Source organism: Neophocaena asiaeorientalis, unplaced genomic scaffold (genome assembly GCF_003031525.2).
Source record: "Neophocaena asiaeorientalis asiaeorientalis breed wild unplaced genomic scaffold, Neophocaena_asiaeorientalis_V1.1 scaffold689, whole genome shotgun sequence".
NCBI lineage: Eukaryota > Metazoa > Chordata > Mammalia > Artiodactyla > Phocoenidae > Neophocaena > Neophocaena asiaeorientalis.
The window spans coordinates 342,567-360,769 of NW_020175666.1; the positions used below are offsets into that span (position 1 = coordinate 342,567).

At 37.3% G+C, this 18,203-nt stretch overlaps 1 protein-coding gene across 1 annotated transcript in view; it reads left to right on the forward strand.

Moving 5' to 3' along the window:
- Window positions 1-18,203, forward strand: part of CLIP4 (CAP-Gly domain containing linker protein family member 4) — a 60,960-nt gene continuing 42,757 nt past the window's right edge. Inside the window, exons 1-6 of the mRNA XM_024731514.1 lie at window positions 1-92; window positions 4,656-4,803; window positions 12,567-12,706; window positions 13,472-13,565; window positions 14,636-14,797; window positions 16,518-16,636. Coding sequence (XP_024587282.1) covers window positions 4,671-4,803; window positions 12,567-12,706; window positions 13,472-13,565; window positions 14,636-14,797; window positions 16,518-16,636 — 648 coding nt within the window. The 5' untranslated portion in view covers window positions 1-92; window positions 4,656-4,670. The remainder of the gene's footprint in view (window positions 93-4,655; window positions 4,804-12,566; window positions 12,707-13,471; window positions 13,566-14,635; window positions 14,798-16,517; window positions 16,637-18,203) is intronic.

Below are 18,203 nucleotides of genomic sequence, written 5' to 3' on the forward strand. Positions count from 1 at the left end.
GACCAGTGCGGGGAGGAGAAGCGCGCCTCTTAGCCTTCTCTCCGCGCCCCTGCGTTCCCCGTCGGCCGCCCGGAGAGGACCGGAGGAGGCAGGTGGGGCGGGACGGCGCGGAGGCTCCGTGCCGGGCGGGCGGGGGTGCGGGTGCTCGAGGGCCGGTTGACGGTTCGGGGAGGGCAGCGCGGAGGCGCTGGGAGCCCCGCGGTCGCCTGCAGTGGGCGCCGGAGTCGCCGGCTTCTGGAGGCCTCCCTGGGGCGAGGGCGGGGTTGGAACGGCCCACAGGCGGGGAGCCGGGTTTCTGGTTTCTGTTCCGCACCGCCGGTTTAACTTCAGGATGAGATGCTGCCAGGTGTGTGGGACGGGCTGGACCCCACGGCGGAACTGAGTTCCGGTCCCCGCTCCGCAGCTCCAGCTTTGACCGCCCCGACGCCCTTGGGAGAGCCTCTCGCGCGCAGCGATGGGCAGCGTGCTGTACCCAGCCCTTCGTGGTTTTCCTGAAAGGGGCCTCTTCACATCTCTCATTACTCCCCTTGCTTATTAAGCTGTTTGAGAAACCTTTTGCCGGTGAGAATTCAAAGCTAAGACAAATGACTCTGCTTCCAGTCGTTTGCTACCCCGAGATTCCTTAATTCTAAATCATGGCAAGGGAAGTTAGGGAAAACACTTGCGCTGAGACTGCTAAACAGAGACGCCTCATCCATGTGGGTTAAATTGGTGGGTTTATAATGTCAGCTTTCCTTTGAATTAGATGTCAGGTTGTTCATTAATCTAGAGACTATGTAGGCAATTTGGATTTAAACTCTGAGACAATGTTTTGATATGTAGCAGAGGATATTCTCATGGGATGATAACTTGCTGTATGTTCCCAGCTAGACTGTGCTTCACATTGTAGCAACGTCATAGTATAAATTGGTGCCCTTTAAATATTTCGATGAAGAAACACCCTCCTTTGAAACGTCCGCCAAATACTTCAATTGTACTTCACTTTCACATTGACATTTGTCATTTATGTTATCTACTGCACGAATTAAAGTCATTTAAATGGCAGAAGATCACGTGGTGCGGGACATGTAGCAACTGTGCAGAGAAAGCAGATAATTGAAATTGGCAGAAGTCTAGCTGTCTGCATTTTTATGAGGCAAAGCCATCCTGGTTTCCATCCTATTTTGCTAACATAAATATGCATTTTGAAATACTCTCGTTTGATATGGACTACTTGGGCTGTAAGATTGAATCTTGAAATAGAATGAATATGTTTATTTGTTTTATAGAAGATTTGGCACATGGTATAGTATTTTGCAGGATTTATTTCGGACGTTTCAGATTTACCAGAAACAGCCCCTATCAGCAAGGCTTTTAGAAAAATATTTATATGATGTCTTTTATGGCTTATAACAACTCCAATTTTGAAACATACTAGTGATCTTCACGTTACAGAATCAACTTAACACTTTATCCCAGTGTAAATCTGCGAACATCTGGTTACTTTTAGGCTTACTGTTCTCTTGTTAATTATGTATAATTAAGTATGCCACCATGGGCTTGCTTAGGTTGTTAGCCTTTGTTCCTTGTTGTTTCAGGCATTTGTATATTGTTTTCTTGTCTAGAGTTTGATTCAGTAGAACTTCCTGAGATGAGGGGAGTGTTCTTTCTTCAGTGTTCAATATGGTAGCCACTAGACACATGTGGGTTTTGAGCACTTATGTTTTTAGCACTTATATTAATGTTAGGGCATTGACCAGGTATCTCTGAAAAAAAATACAAAATATTAGAGCCATGTTACAAGTTGCATTTACTCAGAGCTGATTCGGGGTAATGGGATTCATATGTAAATCAAACTTTGGGGAAGTTGATTCTTGTTATTGCATCTGTTATGTACACAGTTAATTGGGGCCAATTTTAAATCTTGGATATCTTTACACAATCCATTCTCACCAAGTAACCATAGTAGGATTTGAAATGAAAGTATATACTCAGTCCAGCTAAGCACATCTCTAGGTTTAACCAAGATTCCCAGATCCTTAGATCCAGAAATCGCTTTTAGGAAAGGATTCTAAACTAAAACTATACAGAAGTTTGTGGAGGTGTATAGCTTTCTTAAGTGGGACAAAAGGTAGAATGTTGGGCTTTTCGTGTGAAAGAAAGGGAATGGGACCAGGGGAAAATGCAATGCAGACACAAAATATGAAGAATATTCACTGCATTGTTCAGGTAATATAGTAGCTTCTGTGGGTTTGAAATATCTGATATGTAAAGTGAAGTTGATTACATCTTGTTGAATGAATCATCTTTCCACGTCAAATCTAGGATTTGAATATTTATTAAATGTGTATAAAACACTAATGTAGCTCCTGTGGCAAGTGATAGTCGTGTAAGATACAGTTCCTATCTTTAAGGATCTCAAGTCTACAGAAAAATGAAAGGTACACTCTGAAGATCACTTTAGAAAATAGTTTTGAATGGGAAACCCCACTCTTTGAAAGGGAGGTTTTGAAAGGTGGCTTCCTCTTAACCAGCTCAGAAAGAAAACCACTTAGTCATTTTGCTGGAGCATTAAAAACATGGCTGAGTCCCAAAGCGTGATTGTAGTCAGATTAACCTTCCTAAGACAGCTTGAATCGGATAGTCTCCTTTCAAAAAATCAGCTGTTTCCAGTGCTCATGGAATTAAGTGGTTTGGTGTTTGATCAGGTATATGAAGCATTACTGAGGAGAGTCCTAAAAAAACCACAACAGCCTTACCTCTTACTAGATGTGCCTAAGTTCCAGCCTGCTATTCCTTTAATGGGCTCCCCTTTTAAATTTATGCCCTTATTTCTGCCTACTCATCTTTCAAGACTCATCTCGGTGATGCTTGTTTCACTGCACCATTTCTGATTCTCAGGAACTCGCATAACAAATGTTCCTTGTACTTAGGTTATGGAACATATTTCACTCAGTTTTATCGTCTATAGTTATTAGTACTATTTTATTCACCCTAGTAGATTGTAAGCTACCTAACAAGCATGGACAATCTGTTACTCATTTTTGTATTCTCTGAAACATCTAGAATAGTGTAGTGCCTTGTACATATTAATATTTATTAAATTTTATTTCTGGTCCTTGACTTTAAAGGATGCTTCATACCCAGCATAGACTATTTTGCTCAAATTTACTGCCAGGTAGGTAATTTGTAGAAGCCAACAAGTAGAAATCCTGACTGACTTTGAATACTGAGAAGCTATAGTATTGAAGGAGGACTGTCTTTGTGGTAGGCGCTACTTTTTGAAATTGTTAGTATTTGAGGAAGTTCACCATGCTGAATGGCAACAACTTTTCCTATTTATGTGGCCAGGGTAATGTCAAAATGATTCAAAGTATTGGGTGGCGAGTAATTTTAGCATCCAAGAAACCTTGAATACCTTTAACATAGTAACACTGTGTTAAGTTATTTGATATGTGATATCCATGTCCATGTAAACATGTACCTTATGAGAAAAAAGAAATTGCCTTACTCTTTACCAGTTTCTGCTGGTATTCAGAAAACATATGAATCTAATTGGAAACAAACCTCTTAGCTCAGAAAGGTGACTGTTTCTTTGGAGCGGGGTGGTGATGGTAGGTAAGCATGATAGGTAAAGGTGATAGACATAGAGTTGGTTTACAAGTATAATAGAGCACACATTGAGTAATATCTAGCATGGCATTATCTGCTAGAGTAAGCTATCTCTTAACCATCTTTACTTATTCTATTCTTTCTACTGAAATAATCTAAAATCACCTTTATTTAGTTTTGTAATATAGTTTTCTGCTTATATTTTGAACAGATACAGAGATTCGTAATATTTCAGACTGCAAAGATTTGGTGCACAAGAAACTGGAAGTTTTTAAGCTTCATAGTTCAGTTTTACTAACATTTTCTCTGCATTCTGTGTCATCTCTGATATGTGTGCTGGGGTGCAGCAGCTGTCTAATTTAGACATATTTATTCTGAGTGCTCATGTTTCCTGGAAAAGAGAGGTAGTATAAGTGATGTGGTTTAAAAGGCATGGCCTTCCATCTTCTGCTGGGATGAACTAAACAGATCCTCTGCATTGTTAAGTGAAACCGTGTCGATAAGCTCCTAGATTTAGATTTGTACAAGTGATACGGTCAATTTTAAGTGAAGTTTTCTGGGATGTTGGAAAATAGTGAGCACATTTTAAACTAGATCTTTTTCATGTGATGAGCACGTGGCATGAGCTACTGGATGACAGATGATAGAACCTGTGTCAGATCCTATGAGAAGTTAGAGATGCACCTACAAGGAATAGCATCTCGTTTGTTACTGCGAGTAAAGAGAACATCGCCCATTTAGAGTAGCTCAGTGTTTAAAAAATGTTTTCACCTATTATTAGGAAATATATAGTAGTAGTTTTCTATTACTCCCGAGCTTTGCCTAAAAAGATTACATATGCTGTTGACCCTGAGAGACAGTGTTAAGCAATGTATATTCTTTAACAACAGTTGGCTAAAAGGAAATATTTTCCCCTTTTTCTCTAAAATAGATTTTTGACGGTTGAAGTTAAAAATGTCAGTAGATTAGATATTTTAAAAAAATAGGCTTTTTGTGACTGAAGGCAGTTATTCTAAGTTGCATACAAATATAATAGATATGCTTTTCCCCCCCTTTCATTAAAGGTGGCTTTCTAGAAGATGACCATAGAGGACCTTCCGGATTTTCCATTAGAAGGAAGTTCGTTGATTGGAAGATACCCATTTTTATTTCAAGGTTCTGATACACCAGTTATCTTTTCCATTTCTGCAGCACCAATGCCTTCAGACTGTGGTACGTTAAGTTGCTGTGTTTATTTTCTGTGAACTGGTGACTTGACTTCTGTCTTACACCCTTTTATTTTTTTATTTTATATTTTTTTTGCGGTACGCGGGCCTCTCACTGCTGTGGCCTCTCCCGTTGTGGGGCACAGGCTCCGGACGCGCAGGCTCAGCGGCCATGGCTCACGGGCCCAGCCGCTCCGCGGCCTGTGGGATCTTCCCGGACCGGGGCACGAACCCGTGTCCCCTGCATCGGCAGGCGGACTCTCAACCACTGAGCCACCAGGGAAGCCCTGTCTTACACCCTTTTTGTACTCCTAATTTTTCCTGAAACCATTTGTTGTGGTTTTCATAAAACTGCTAAATTTTCCTTTTTCAAAAATAACAATTGCTTATTGCTTTTTCTGCCTCTTAAGCTAAACGCTTTATTTCTGCTGTCAGCATTTTTATTATGTAAAAACGTTCATTTTAAGCACCACGGTGGATTCAGAGGATTTTATTTTTATAATACAGTGGTGCTTAGACATCTAGCATTCTTCTGCTATTGATGTATTTATTTTGGTTAAATATATTGACTTGCTTAAAAAGCCATGTACTGAAAAAGAAAAAAAAGACATAAAAGCACAGTGCGCTAGGCATCTTTAAGGGCCCTGTTGTCTCTGCAATACTGGGATTCTAATTAACAAACCAAATAATCACTGCTGAAATGATCCAAACTTGGGTGACAATGTAACAACAAGTGATGTGTTTTAATACACAAGCAAGCCTAATTTGGATCCTGTTTCAGTTGTCTCCCATTGTAATTATCAGTGAATACACAAATAAAGTATAGTAAAACAAAACAATAAAAGCCCTGTACTTGACAGAGAGGGTGAGACCTTTCCCTGGAATGTGGTGTGAGATTGATTCATATTTAAATTGGTTCATTTAAATGTTCTTTGTAAAATGTAAATTTAGGAGTATTCTAGTTTTTAATCTATTTAGAATTATTTCCCCAGGACCCTATTTTATCAGGTAGTTGATAAAGGAATAAAAGAAAACCAGGAGGTAAGCTTGATGGATGTGTTACCTTTCTAATTTAGTTAGAGTTTTTCAAGTAAAATATTGGGCCACCATTTCAAATTGTCTTTGGAGGTAGAGATAATGCAATTTTTAAATATTAGTGAATATAAAATGATTGGATTGTGAATTTGTCTTTTTAGTCATATCCATTCTAATAACTACTCATCTCCAGGTATGCTATTTTATGTGTTCAGATTCTGTAGCAGCTTGCCTTGCAGTCAATCAAAGGTGTTACATAAAACCTGTGCCTACTAGATCTTGGGAGTTATTTGCAGTTTTTACAAAAATTGACTGGATATTGATTTTCAGATATAACAAAATCAATTATGCGGGAAAAACCTTGAAAAGCACTTTGTACCTTGCTAATGGCACTTACCTCATTCTGTCTTGAGTCATAACTGTCTTATTCCCTTTCCCAGAGTGTAGCTCTTTGGATGGAGTAGAATCATGTTTTGTTTTTGTTTATCTCATTGGGCTAATGTAGTCATTTGTTGCTATTAGTTGTGCAGTGTTTGTTGAATAAATACATTGAATGAAAGGTGATAATGGATATTGTTCCCTTTGTATAAGTGAAATTAAAAATTGCCTGTATTCTTAGAACGATAGATTCTTAGAATCTGAATGGACCTGTAGTTCAGCTTTCCCTACTCATTTCCCGGTATAGAAATTATGTTTTCAGGTTCTCTGATAGATAACCATTCAGCTGCTTGGATATTGTCAATAGTGGGAAACTAATGAAATAGTCCATTTCATTGTTAAAGTTTTAGTTGTGATAAAATTGTTTTTGTATATGGACTCAAAGTATGTCTCCTTGAAACTTTGGCTAACTGGTTTGATATGTAGAACAAACACTTCTTTATATGATGACCTTCAAATATTTAAAGATAATTTGGACATTTTAAATTAGTCTGTACTTCTTTAGACTACACATTTCTGGTTCCTTCACCAGTCTCTCATTGTCAGGATTTCTAGACCCTTTTCACTCTAGTTGTTTTCTTCTTAGTATGCTGTAGTCAGTCAGTGTCCCCTTAAAATGTGGCATCCAGGGTTGTATTTATTGAGTAAGTATTTGTTGAGGGCCTGTTATATGCTAGGTACTGTCGTAGATGCTGGGGATAGCACGGTGACCAAGACCGACATTCTAGGAGGGAAAACAGACAATAAACAAACAAATGAAGAAACAAATCATAAAGATTATAATGAATTCTGTGGAGAAAAGCAACAGGGTGCTGTGGTAGAGGATAATGGATCAGAAAGGCTGTTTTAGATGGGCTGGTCATCTGGAGGATCAGAAGCAGCTGGTTGAGAGAAGAGCCTGGAGAGGAGTGTTCCAGGCAGAAGGATAGGAAATCAACGGCACAGAATTGGGGAAAAAACTTTGGTGTTTCCTAAGAAATAATGGAAGGCCTTTGAGGCTGAGAAGCAAAGTGGTTGAAGGGCAGAATGGCAGGAGATGAAGTTGCAGAGGAAAAGGCAGGGGCCAGACCAGGCAGGATCATTTAGGCCTTGGTAGGGAATTTGTATTTTATCCTAAATGTAATGGGAGCCATTGAATGTGAGACTGAGACTGAGATTAAAATCAAGAAACGAAGAAAAAGAAACCAACCCACACAAACCAGAGCTTAGACGTTCAGCTCAGTGTCGACCCTCAAGGTGGTTACCCTGCAAGACTACGAAGCTTTTTGGACTCTTTTGCTTTGAATGCCTTCAGAGTCAGTCACAGAATACACATTACATGTATAAAAAATCCCCAAGTGTATTGTTATTAGTTTTGCATAAACAGTGAAGTTATCTCTTAAAGAGATTTAAGCAATAATAATAACAAAAAATCTTACTTACCCACATAGTTACCATTTCTAGTGTTATTCATTCCTTTGTGCAGACCAGATTTTCATCTGATACCACATTCCTTCTGCCTGAAGGGCTTCCTTTAACGTTCGTTTCTTGCAGTGCATATCTGCTGGTGAGGAATCCTTTCAGCTTTTGTATGTCTGAAAACATCTTTATGTCATCGTCTCTTTTGAAAACTATATTTGTTAGGTATAGAATTCTGGGTTGATAGTTTTTTCTTTCAGTGCTTAAAGATGTTGCTTCACTGTGTTCCCCCTTGTCTTGATGGGAAATGTGCTGTCATTTTTGTTTCTCTGTATGTAATGATCTTTTTTTCCTGGCTGCTTTTAAGATTTTCTGTTTATCATAATTTTACTGTGATGTGCCCTGGTGTAATTTTCTTTATGTTCTTATGCTTGGGGACTGTTAAGCTTCTTGGGTCTGTAGGTTTCAATTTTCATCAAGTTTGGATAATCATTATTTCTTCAAATACTTTTTCTGCCCCTCCTCCTTTTCAGGCACTCCAGTTACACAAATATTAGACCACTTGAAGTTTTCCCACAGCTCACTGATGCCTTTTTTTCATATTTCAAGAACTCTTTTTCTCTTTGTGTTTCATTTTGGGTAGTTTCTATTGCTCTGTCTTCAGGTCCATTAATCACTTCTTCTGCAATGTCTAATCAGCTGATGATCTCATCCAGTGTAGTTTTCATCTCAGATGTAGTTTTCATCACTAAAGTTTGATTTGGGTCTGTTTAACCTTTTGAACATTTGGAATACAGTTATAATATAATGGCTGTTTTAATGGCCTTTTCTGTTAATTATAATATTTGTGTCAACTCTAGATCTGTTTTGATCGACTAGTCCCCTGATTATGGGTCACGTTTTTCCCTTTGCAGGCCTGGTAGTCTTTGATTGGATGCCAGACGTTGTGAATTTTACCTGTTGGGTGCTGGATATTTTTCTGTTTCTTGAGCTTTGAATATTCTTGAGCTTTGTTCTGGGATGCAGTTAAATTACTTGGAAAGTGTTTGACCTTTTCAGATCTTGCCTTTATGATTTGTTAGGTGGTTCTGGAGCAGTGCTAATCTGGGGCTAATTACTCCTCACTACTGAGTACTCTACCCAAAGCCTGATGAATTTTTTTCTCACTCTTTTTAGCGGGAACAAGCACAGTTCTAGGCTCCATATGATCACTGGGCACTAATCCCTCTAATTCTTTTGGATGGTTCTTTCCCTTACCTCAGGTTTTTCCTCACAAGCATATATTAAATACTCAAGGGGGACTCTCTTCAGACCTTTGGGGTTCTCTTGCTTTGCATCTCTCTCCTGTCTGATACACTGCCCTGTGAACTCTAGCTGCCTTATTTCTTTGGGCTCTCAGCTTTGTCTCCACAACTCAAGGAGTCTGATGGGCTTTTTCTTGGTTTCCCTCTCTCCCTGCTGAAATCTGGAAAGTCCCAGGGCGGAGACATGGGGCAGTTGTAAGACTCACTTGTTTGTATCCTGTCTCTTAGGGATTGTGTCTTTCATTAACTGATGTCCAGTGTCTTGGAAACCTCATTTCATCTCTTTCCTTTGTTGTTGTTGTTTTTTGGTTGTTTCAGAAATAAGAACACATATGGTCCCTGTTATTCCATCTTGACTTGGTGGGGTATCTTCCCCATCTACCCTTCACCTCCTTTCTTTTGATTAAAACTTTTTTTTTTTTTTTTTTTTTCTGTGTGGAAGCTTAAAATTTGGGTGTAGTTAGATTCGTTAATATGTAGTATAGCATAGAGTTTAAAATTATAGGTGAGTTTGGATTATAGGTCAATCCTGACTCAACAGGATCACACACTTAACAGTTGTGTGATCTTGGGCAAAAGGCTTACTTTCTCTATTCCTTTGTTTCTTCTTTGATAAAATGAGAACAATAATAGTACCTACATCAAAAAAAAAAAAAGTACCTACCTCATATGGCTGTCATGAAGATTAAATTAGGTAATGTATGTAAAGTGCATAGAACAGTTCCTGGCACCTATTAGACACTTTATAACATATTATCATTAGTATTTAAATGAGCTGTCTGCTGTTTGTCATTATCTCAGTATATAATTACAGAAGCATTCTTATATGCTTTAGTATTTATTAGGCTAGTGTCCCCTACCCCCTACTCTGATCATTATTCTTCTTAGTTAAAATGTTCTTGCTTATTTCTCTTACATTTACTGTCTAGCTATTTGCTTCTCATCACGTGGTACTTAGTCTAGTAGCATTGGCATCACTGGGAGCTTGTTAGAATGCAGTCCCTGCCCCCACTTGAGACTTACTGGATTGGAATCTACATCATAACAAGATCCCTAGGTGATTCCTATCTATGTTAATGTTTAAGAAGCTCTGGCACAGATGAGCAGTAGAATAATTTTGTCTGTCTCCTCCCACAAATAAATCTGGGTGAAATTTTGATTGATTAAAATTGAAATTATTTAAAATAATTGTTGTTGGGAAAATTGACAGCCTTAAATATTTTATCTTCCAGTTCAGGAACATGATGTGTCTCTCCATTTAAGTCACCCACCACTTCAGTTTTCTTTAAATAAGCCTTACACATTTATTGGCACTTTTATTGTTATTATGTTCTTTTTCCATTGTGTTTCATTTTTTAAAAATGCAGAAAATATAGTGATAGCAAACATGTGTCACACGTATCCACCATCAGAAAGAATAATTATTAGCATAGTATCTTATTTCCTTTAGCTCCTGTTTTTCAATTATAAGAATTAAAACCTTAAAGTTGAAATTCCCTCCATTTTCCTTTCTGGATCCATTTTCCTTGCTCCCCAGAGGCAACCACCATCTTATATTTAGTGTGAAGATTGCAGACCATTTAATTATACATTTACTACATATATGAGCATCCATAAACAGTATATAGGATTGTTTTGTGTATTTGTAATTTTATGGAAATGACAGATGTTGTATATTATTCTTCAACTTATTTTATTTATCAGTATGTTTTTTTGAGACCTATCCTTATCAATTCATAATGTAGATATCAAATTCATTTATTTAGTTGTAAGAAAGCATCGAATCCATCCTATGGATATACCACTTTCTATACATCCTCTATGGAGAGATGTTTCAGTTTCCCAGTTATTTTGCTATGATAACCAGTGCTAGAATAAGCATTCCTGTACATGTCTCCTGTAGACACACGCAGAAGAGTCTGTTTAGGTATATATTTAGGAATTTCTCTACTAGAAATGCCCAATGCCTAGAAAAGTCACTGATGCATAAATATTTATTGAATGGCTGAATTAATTAGACCAAAAAAAAAATTCCAGTAAACTGCTATTTATAGGAAACACACCCAAATCTTTGAGAAATTGGTATCTGTGTTACATACTGATTCTCTTCTGACTCTTCTGTTTGTAGAGGACCATTTTGTTCTCTGAGATTTTGAATAGGATATGCTTTTAGTTTTAGTCTTTCTGATTCTCTTCTGCTGGACTGCTCTACTTTTTTTTTTTTTTTGCTGTACGCGGGCCTCTCACTGTTGTGGCCTCTCCCATTGCGGAGCACGGGCTCCGGACGCGCAGGCTCAGTGGCCATGGCTCACGGGCCCAGCCGCTCCGCGGCATGTGGGATCTTCCCGGACCGGGGCACGAACCTGTGTCCCCTGCATCAGCAGGCGGACTCTCAACCACTGCGCCACCAGGGAAGTCCGGACTGCTCTACTTTTATATACGTCCTTGGTTTTGTGCTTCTCCTTTCATCGTTCAGTTACCCTGATTCTAAAAGTAAGAGCTTTGTGTACATAGTATAATTTTGGAAAATAAATAAAAACACAGAGAAGAAAATTAAAAAGCCACACAAATCCTGCTACTCACGTATGCTGTTAAAATCTGAGCTCAATAGTGAATTCTCTTGGGGAGACAGCATAATAGAGGAAAGAAGATAGACTTTGGAGGCAAACCTGATTTTCTGCCCCAAATCTGCCACTTACTAGCTGTGTGAGTTTGAGCAAGTATTATTTAGTCTGAGCTTTGGTTTCCTTATCTGCAAAATGAGAATAATAATACCTGTCAGGTAAGGTGTCTGGGAAGATTTGTAAGGTGTTTGGTAAATTGTAAGCACTCAGCAAATATTGCTTCTCTAATGCTTCTCTTCTTTAGATGCTTCTGGTTTTTTAGATTCCCTACCTTCTTACAGAGTGTTCAAGATAGTAGAATCTGATTTTCTTCTATTCTCTTTTATTCTCTAGCCATAGGATGATCTGTTCTCTCTGAACCTTAAGGAAGTTTTAAAAGATTTAAAAATCATGTTCAATTGTGTCTAGTATTCCATGTCTTTACTAATATATACTCCAAAATAACCCAATCACTCTGTCCCAAGGCTTCAAAGTAATGCCTGTTTATTATAGAAAATAAGGAAAACATAGAAGTAAAAAGAATACTTAAGATTACACATTGTTCTAGTACACTGTTGAGATTTTGGCGTATTTCTTTCTATTATGTATGTTTTAATCATGGATGTGGATCTACTGTTCATGACATGTTTATGTTTTGAGAGGTGAAAATACCTATAAAATTTGACAGATTTTCTGTGCTTTAGAAGAAGTTCTTGGAAACTTCAGCGTTTAAGATCAGTACGCTCAGATTTTTGTTTCATTTGTGATAAGATGTAGTGTGATGCATGGAAATCTCATTCTCTAGCAGTTCAGAAATGCCTCATAATTTTTGGTGATCCTGACTTTGGTTTTGAGAATTGCTTACGGTAAATCTACTTTTTCTGCACCTAAAAATATTTGTGTTATTTGAGTCCTGGTCTTGTTTATTATTTTCAATATACGTATTTTGAAATTTTAATAAATTTAACTTACACCTTTTAAATTTCAAACAGAGTTTTCTTTCTTTGATCCTAATGATACATCATGCCAGGAAATTCTCTTCGATCCCAAAACTTCTGTATCAGAATTATTTGCCATTTTAAGACAGTGGGTTCCTCAGGTCCAGCAAAATATTGACATTATTGGAAATGAGGTAAGGCATTCTTACGTTGTTAAGTCTTGTATTGTTAGGGTTGTTAATTGTATAGATGTTTTTCCCCATCTGAATGGGAAGGGGGTGATAAAGGGGAAACCTTTTAAAGATGCTGATGCTCGTTCTTCATAGGTTTTCGTGGAGCAGTGAGTTAGTACGTTCTTTCCATTACTCCCTCATGCTCCTCACTCCCTTGCGTCTGGAGTTCTGACATCTGACTCTTGGTGGGAGCAGAGGGAGCCTTCTTTCTTTGTACAAGTTGATTTTGTAAATTTAAAAATATACTTTCATGAGGAGATTTGATTACTGTCACATTTATCTATACTTTGGGGTGGCTTGGTAAAGATCTAGGCTTAAATATAATTTTAAAAAATATTTGGTTTTTTGGAAGAGGGTTAAAAGAATAATGCTGTGTTCCTTGACCAGCATACTGTCATGTTGTAAGAAGAGGGAGCTTATACTTTTTAAAGTACCATTACTCCCATTAGAAAGGAAATTTGCTTGTCCTTTGAGAGGTTAAGGAATATATTTGGGGTGCCAAATTACTTTGGAATACTCTTTAAGAATTTCCTTCCGTCTGGTGACAAGTTCAGTTTTCATTATTGTTGTAGGGTACAGACTTAAAATTTATCCTTAAGAGAAGCCAGTTCTGTCTACGCGTTTTACTGAGAACTAATTTAATAAGATAGACTAACTTGGTTTCCCAGCATTGGTTTGAAATCAGTAGACTTTATGTTGTAATAATATCTTCCTTGGTTTGCTCAGATTCTTAAGAGAGGTTGCAACGTGAATGACAGAGATGGATTGACAGATATGACTCTTTTACATTATACTTGCAAATCTGGAGCTCATGGTATTGGTAAGTGTGTGGTGAATCTGTTAATGGCTTAAGACATCTGTATAACTTGTTTATGCCAACCAGAGTCCCTGGGAGGGCACCTGGCTGATGATAATAATATTCCCTGAATAGGCGAGGATTCAGTTAGGTCTTCCACACACCTTGTTGCCTTTCCTCCCTTTTCTCAAGGGAGTCTTTTTAATCTCCTGTTACCTCCCAACTTTTCTGGAACAGGCTTCATGCTAGCCTGTTTGCTAGGTGAGAGTAACTGGTAACACCTGGAACCTTCTTGAGAGTTTATGGCAAGGTTTGACAATCCATGCTCCGTTTTCCAGGCAGTCCCAATCCTACAGACCTGGTCTTTAGGTCTGTTCCTACATACATAACATATGTGCATAGTTTCCAAATTGGCATTCGCCTGTTCTTTACTATTTTTTACACCTGCCTTTTACTTAATTATATGCTGTGAACACCTCTCCCTGTTTCAGTAGTCCGATACAATGCTTCTTAAACTTGATAGTGAAGGACTCTTTTTTTTTCTTTCCGCAATCCATCATGGACTGATACTTTTGTAAAATAAAATAAAAATGAGTTTGTAATAGAAAAATGAGATAAAGACATAAAATACAAGCCCAAGTATTTTTCAAAAGCATAAAATTATATTTCAGTTAATTTATTCAGAAGAAATGATTACATAGGGAAAAAGAAAAGAGTTATAAAAAGTATGAATTACCGTTTGGGACCGGCAGTGGTCCACAGAGTACACTCTGTGTAGCCCTGGTTTTAATGGCTCTGTAGTATTGCATTATATGGATGTCTCATAATTTATGTAACCAGTGTCTTATTATTGTACTTTTAGGTTGTTTCAAAATTTTATTCATAATAAAAAGTGCTGTGATGAACATCTTTACAGCCAAGTGTTTATCTACCCTTGGGTTTGATTATTTTCCTAGAATAAATCCCTTGTTACATCTTTTGAGTTGTAAGTGTATATTCAGTACGCTGTTTGCATTGGCTTTTTAGATGAGGTAGTAGATGGCCATCCACTGGAATTTGTACTGAAGAAAAATAATTTAGAAAACCTTCTCTAGGTGATGTTGATACAGCTGTAAAATTTGCAATTCAACTTATCGATCTGGGAGCAGATGTTAGTTTGCGGAGTCGCTGGACAAATATGAATGCTTTGCATTATGCTGCTTATTTTGATGTCCCTGAACTTATAAGAGTGATTTTGAAGACATCTAAACCAAAAGGCAAGTACTGTAAGATCACCATTAGATGTTATTACTTGAATACTTTATTAGTGGCATAAAAATTATAATTCAAAGATACTTCTACTTCTAATCCATCTTGTTCCATGTGACCTCCAATCCCATTTTATTTTTCAGAAACAGTTTAACTTTTCTTTATTGAAGATTAGTTACTATCCTTTCACAGAAGACTTAATACAAAGAGAAACAAAATAAAGTGTTTTCTGGCCTTTTATATCTCTTCAAGTCCCCCAGTATAACATGGATTTTATAAAGTGTAATTGAATCTATGTATACTTCTTTTGTCTTACCTGTGTAGCCAGAAATAGAGCAATAAAACCTTCAGAGCTAAACATTGAAATCATGAAGAATATTTATTTTAGGTGGCATTCAGTTCTGAAATTCTGTGATTCCATTAAGGGATAGATTTTCATTTTTTTTTTTCTTCCTGTCTTGATGATGCTATCCTAAAATTGAACATCATAATGTCTAAATCACAGTCCTGTATTTAGACATTCTCTCTGGGTCCTCTCAGGGGGGCAGTTTTCTTTTGAGAAAAAAATGAGGGCAAGTGCAGTAGTATTACTTTAAAAGTTGTATACAGTGTTTTCTCCATTTGTAGAAGACTTGTTTTAGAGATGGCATAGATAACTTTCCCAGAGTGTCTGTTTCTAACCTCTGCTTTGTATAATTGTCCATCTCCTCTTTACCTTTTTACTTTTTCACTTTTTGAATGATGTTAGGAGGAAAGCCTCTCTTGATAGTACAGTGTCTTTAATAGCTCAGGAGAGTGTCCTGAACATGTCTTAGTTTGTTTACAATTGTAGGTAGGGTGTGGGATGGTGGAACTGTAGTTAGATTAAGGTCGGATTGGCAGAACCAGAGGTATATTAAACCCATATTCTAAAAAACAGTCAAAATGGGATCCCCAGATCTGGAGTATTTGCTGTATAGCATCGTGATGATTTGTTGAAAGTTATTAAAATGTTTTTAGAATTGCAAGATTCCCATTCTTATTGTGAAGTCCAAATTCATTTGTTGAATAAAGTATTGTGAATGAATACAGTATGTACGCATGATACATATGTTTAATTAATCGTTAATTTATTCCTGTCTTGAGAATTCTCCATTGTTTTACCTACTATTTTTTCCCTGAAGAGGCAGATAGTAAATATTTTAGGTTTTGTGGACCACATGGTCTCTGTTGCAGCTACTTGATTCTGCAGTTGTGGTGTGAAAGTAGCCACAGAGACTATGTGGCTGTGTTCTAATAAAACTTTATTTACAAAAACAGATGGTGAGTTGGTTTTGGCCATGGCCATAGTTTGCTAGTCCCTGACCTAAACCCTACTACATTATAGTTGTCATGGCAAATATGCAAGAGGTTTAATGAGAGAGTGTGTTAAGATAGTTACTTTTACAAGTATGAATTATTGCCATTAATTGCTTTAAAATATAGTTTAGTTTGTGATGGTTGGAAAACCCATCATAATATCAGTCCATTTGATAGTGAAATTTTATCGTACTAAGAAAAGAATTAGTTAAGTAGGTTGTAATATGAAGAGTTTGTTCCATTGTGAGAATCGTCCTTTTAGTGGGTTGGTTTAAGTCTCCTAAATAGCTAATACCCCTCCTCCCCCAAATAAACCCAACCTGTCTCCTTTTACATTATACTCGCTTAATTTGAAAATTTTGTCAATACGCTTGCGATGTTTAATTGCAGATGTGGATGCCACCTGCAGTGACTTTAATTTTGGAACAGCTCTGCATATTGCTGCATATAACCTGTGTGCAGGTACTGTGAAATGCTTATTGGAGCATGGAGCAAACCCTGCATTTAGGGTAAGAGGTTAAATTAAAAGTGAAAAATATTAAAAGAATAAAAACATCTAACATTATCTCCCAGGAAAGAGTTGAATCTGGATGTTGTTGTAGAACTCTTATATAGGTAAATAATTTATGTTTTTGCGCTGCATGTAAAGAGTAATGGTGATAAGCTTTTATCTCAAATAAATTTAAGGCATAGCAGTGAATTTCAGTCCTTTTATATTGATAAGCTCTATAAACCTTACTTTCCTTCAGATAAGTAAAATACTCTTTAAAGTATCATCTTTGAGTTTAAAAGGATCTTTCATTTAAGCTTTTGGTATATTTATAAAACCTTAGCTGTTAAATAGAAGCGCATATATTAAAGTTATATTTCTGTATTAAATCATATTTTAAATTCTTTTGGAAAGAAGTTTTATTTCAGACAATTTAAAAAATGCATATTTAACAGTGCAGTAAATCTTCAAATCATTTGGTATTTTGTTGTCTTCCCAAAAGTGGCTCTCAATGTTCTTTTTTGTTATATTGATAGCAGTGACTTGCTCTGGCAGGGATTCTTAATTGGGTCTGTGCCTTCTCTTGAAGGGGCAGGGGTGGGCAATGTTAGAAAAAGCCTCTTCCCTTCCTCTTTTCCTCGCTCCCTCTCTGCTTTCCTGTTTTCCCTTCCCTCCCTACTTATTTGCCCCTTTTCTTTCTGTTTAACCCCATTAATTATTTAACCAACCCCTTTCTTCCTCCTTCCCTCCCTCCTTCCTTCAGGTCCTCTTGTTTATTGGGCACTGGGAGAATACAACAACAAATACGTCTCTGTCCTCAAAGAGAATATTGTCTAGAGGGGAGGACAGACAAGAGAGCAGTCAGTTTTACTGTAGTGTGTCCTGGCAAAAGTGATGTTGAGTGCTTAAATGTAGTTAAGAATTAACCAGGTACAGGAGGAAGCTGAGAAGGGCATGTTAGGCAGAGAGAGTGGCGTGCACAAAGGCTAGGAGATGGTAATTCAGTTTGGCTGGAGTGTGAAGGTGATACGTGTTTGCTTTTGCTAGTACAACGGTTGACAAGACCCTATTAGTGGAGAGAATATTTTGAACCCAGTAAGTTGCAGTGAAGTGTGTCATTGAGGTAAATTACCAATTCAGGCCCCAAAGAATTAATAGATTACCGAATTTTGGAGGTTAATACTTAAAAAAAAAAGCAGTCAATATGTGGGTCAGCAGTTGCCCTTGGATCAGACCCTGACAGCCACTACTTTAGAAGAAAATGGAATTCTATAGCTAATCATGAACAAGCCGCCTTATGTTAACATGATATCATTGTTACTTTATTATTATTTAGTATTTTTTAAACAGAAGTTTTATTTTATATAGGAATTGATGGAAGTGTGTGACTTACTCTAGAAAGGTGAGGACTTAAAAATCTGAAGTAAATATTCATTGTAAATATAGCTTATTTACAACTTATCATGACAGGTTTGTTGATTAAAAAAAGTTTTTTTCCCTCTATCTTTTTCTCAAGAGTACGATTAGCGCTATAGGTATTTTCATTACATTTTGTACTTTTTCTTTGAAAAAAAAAAAAAATCGGG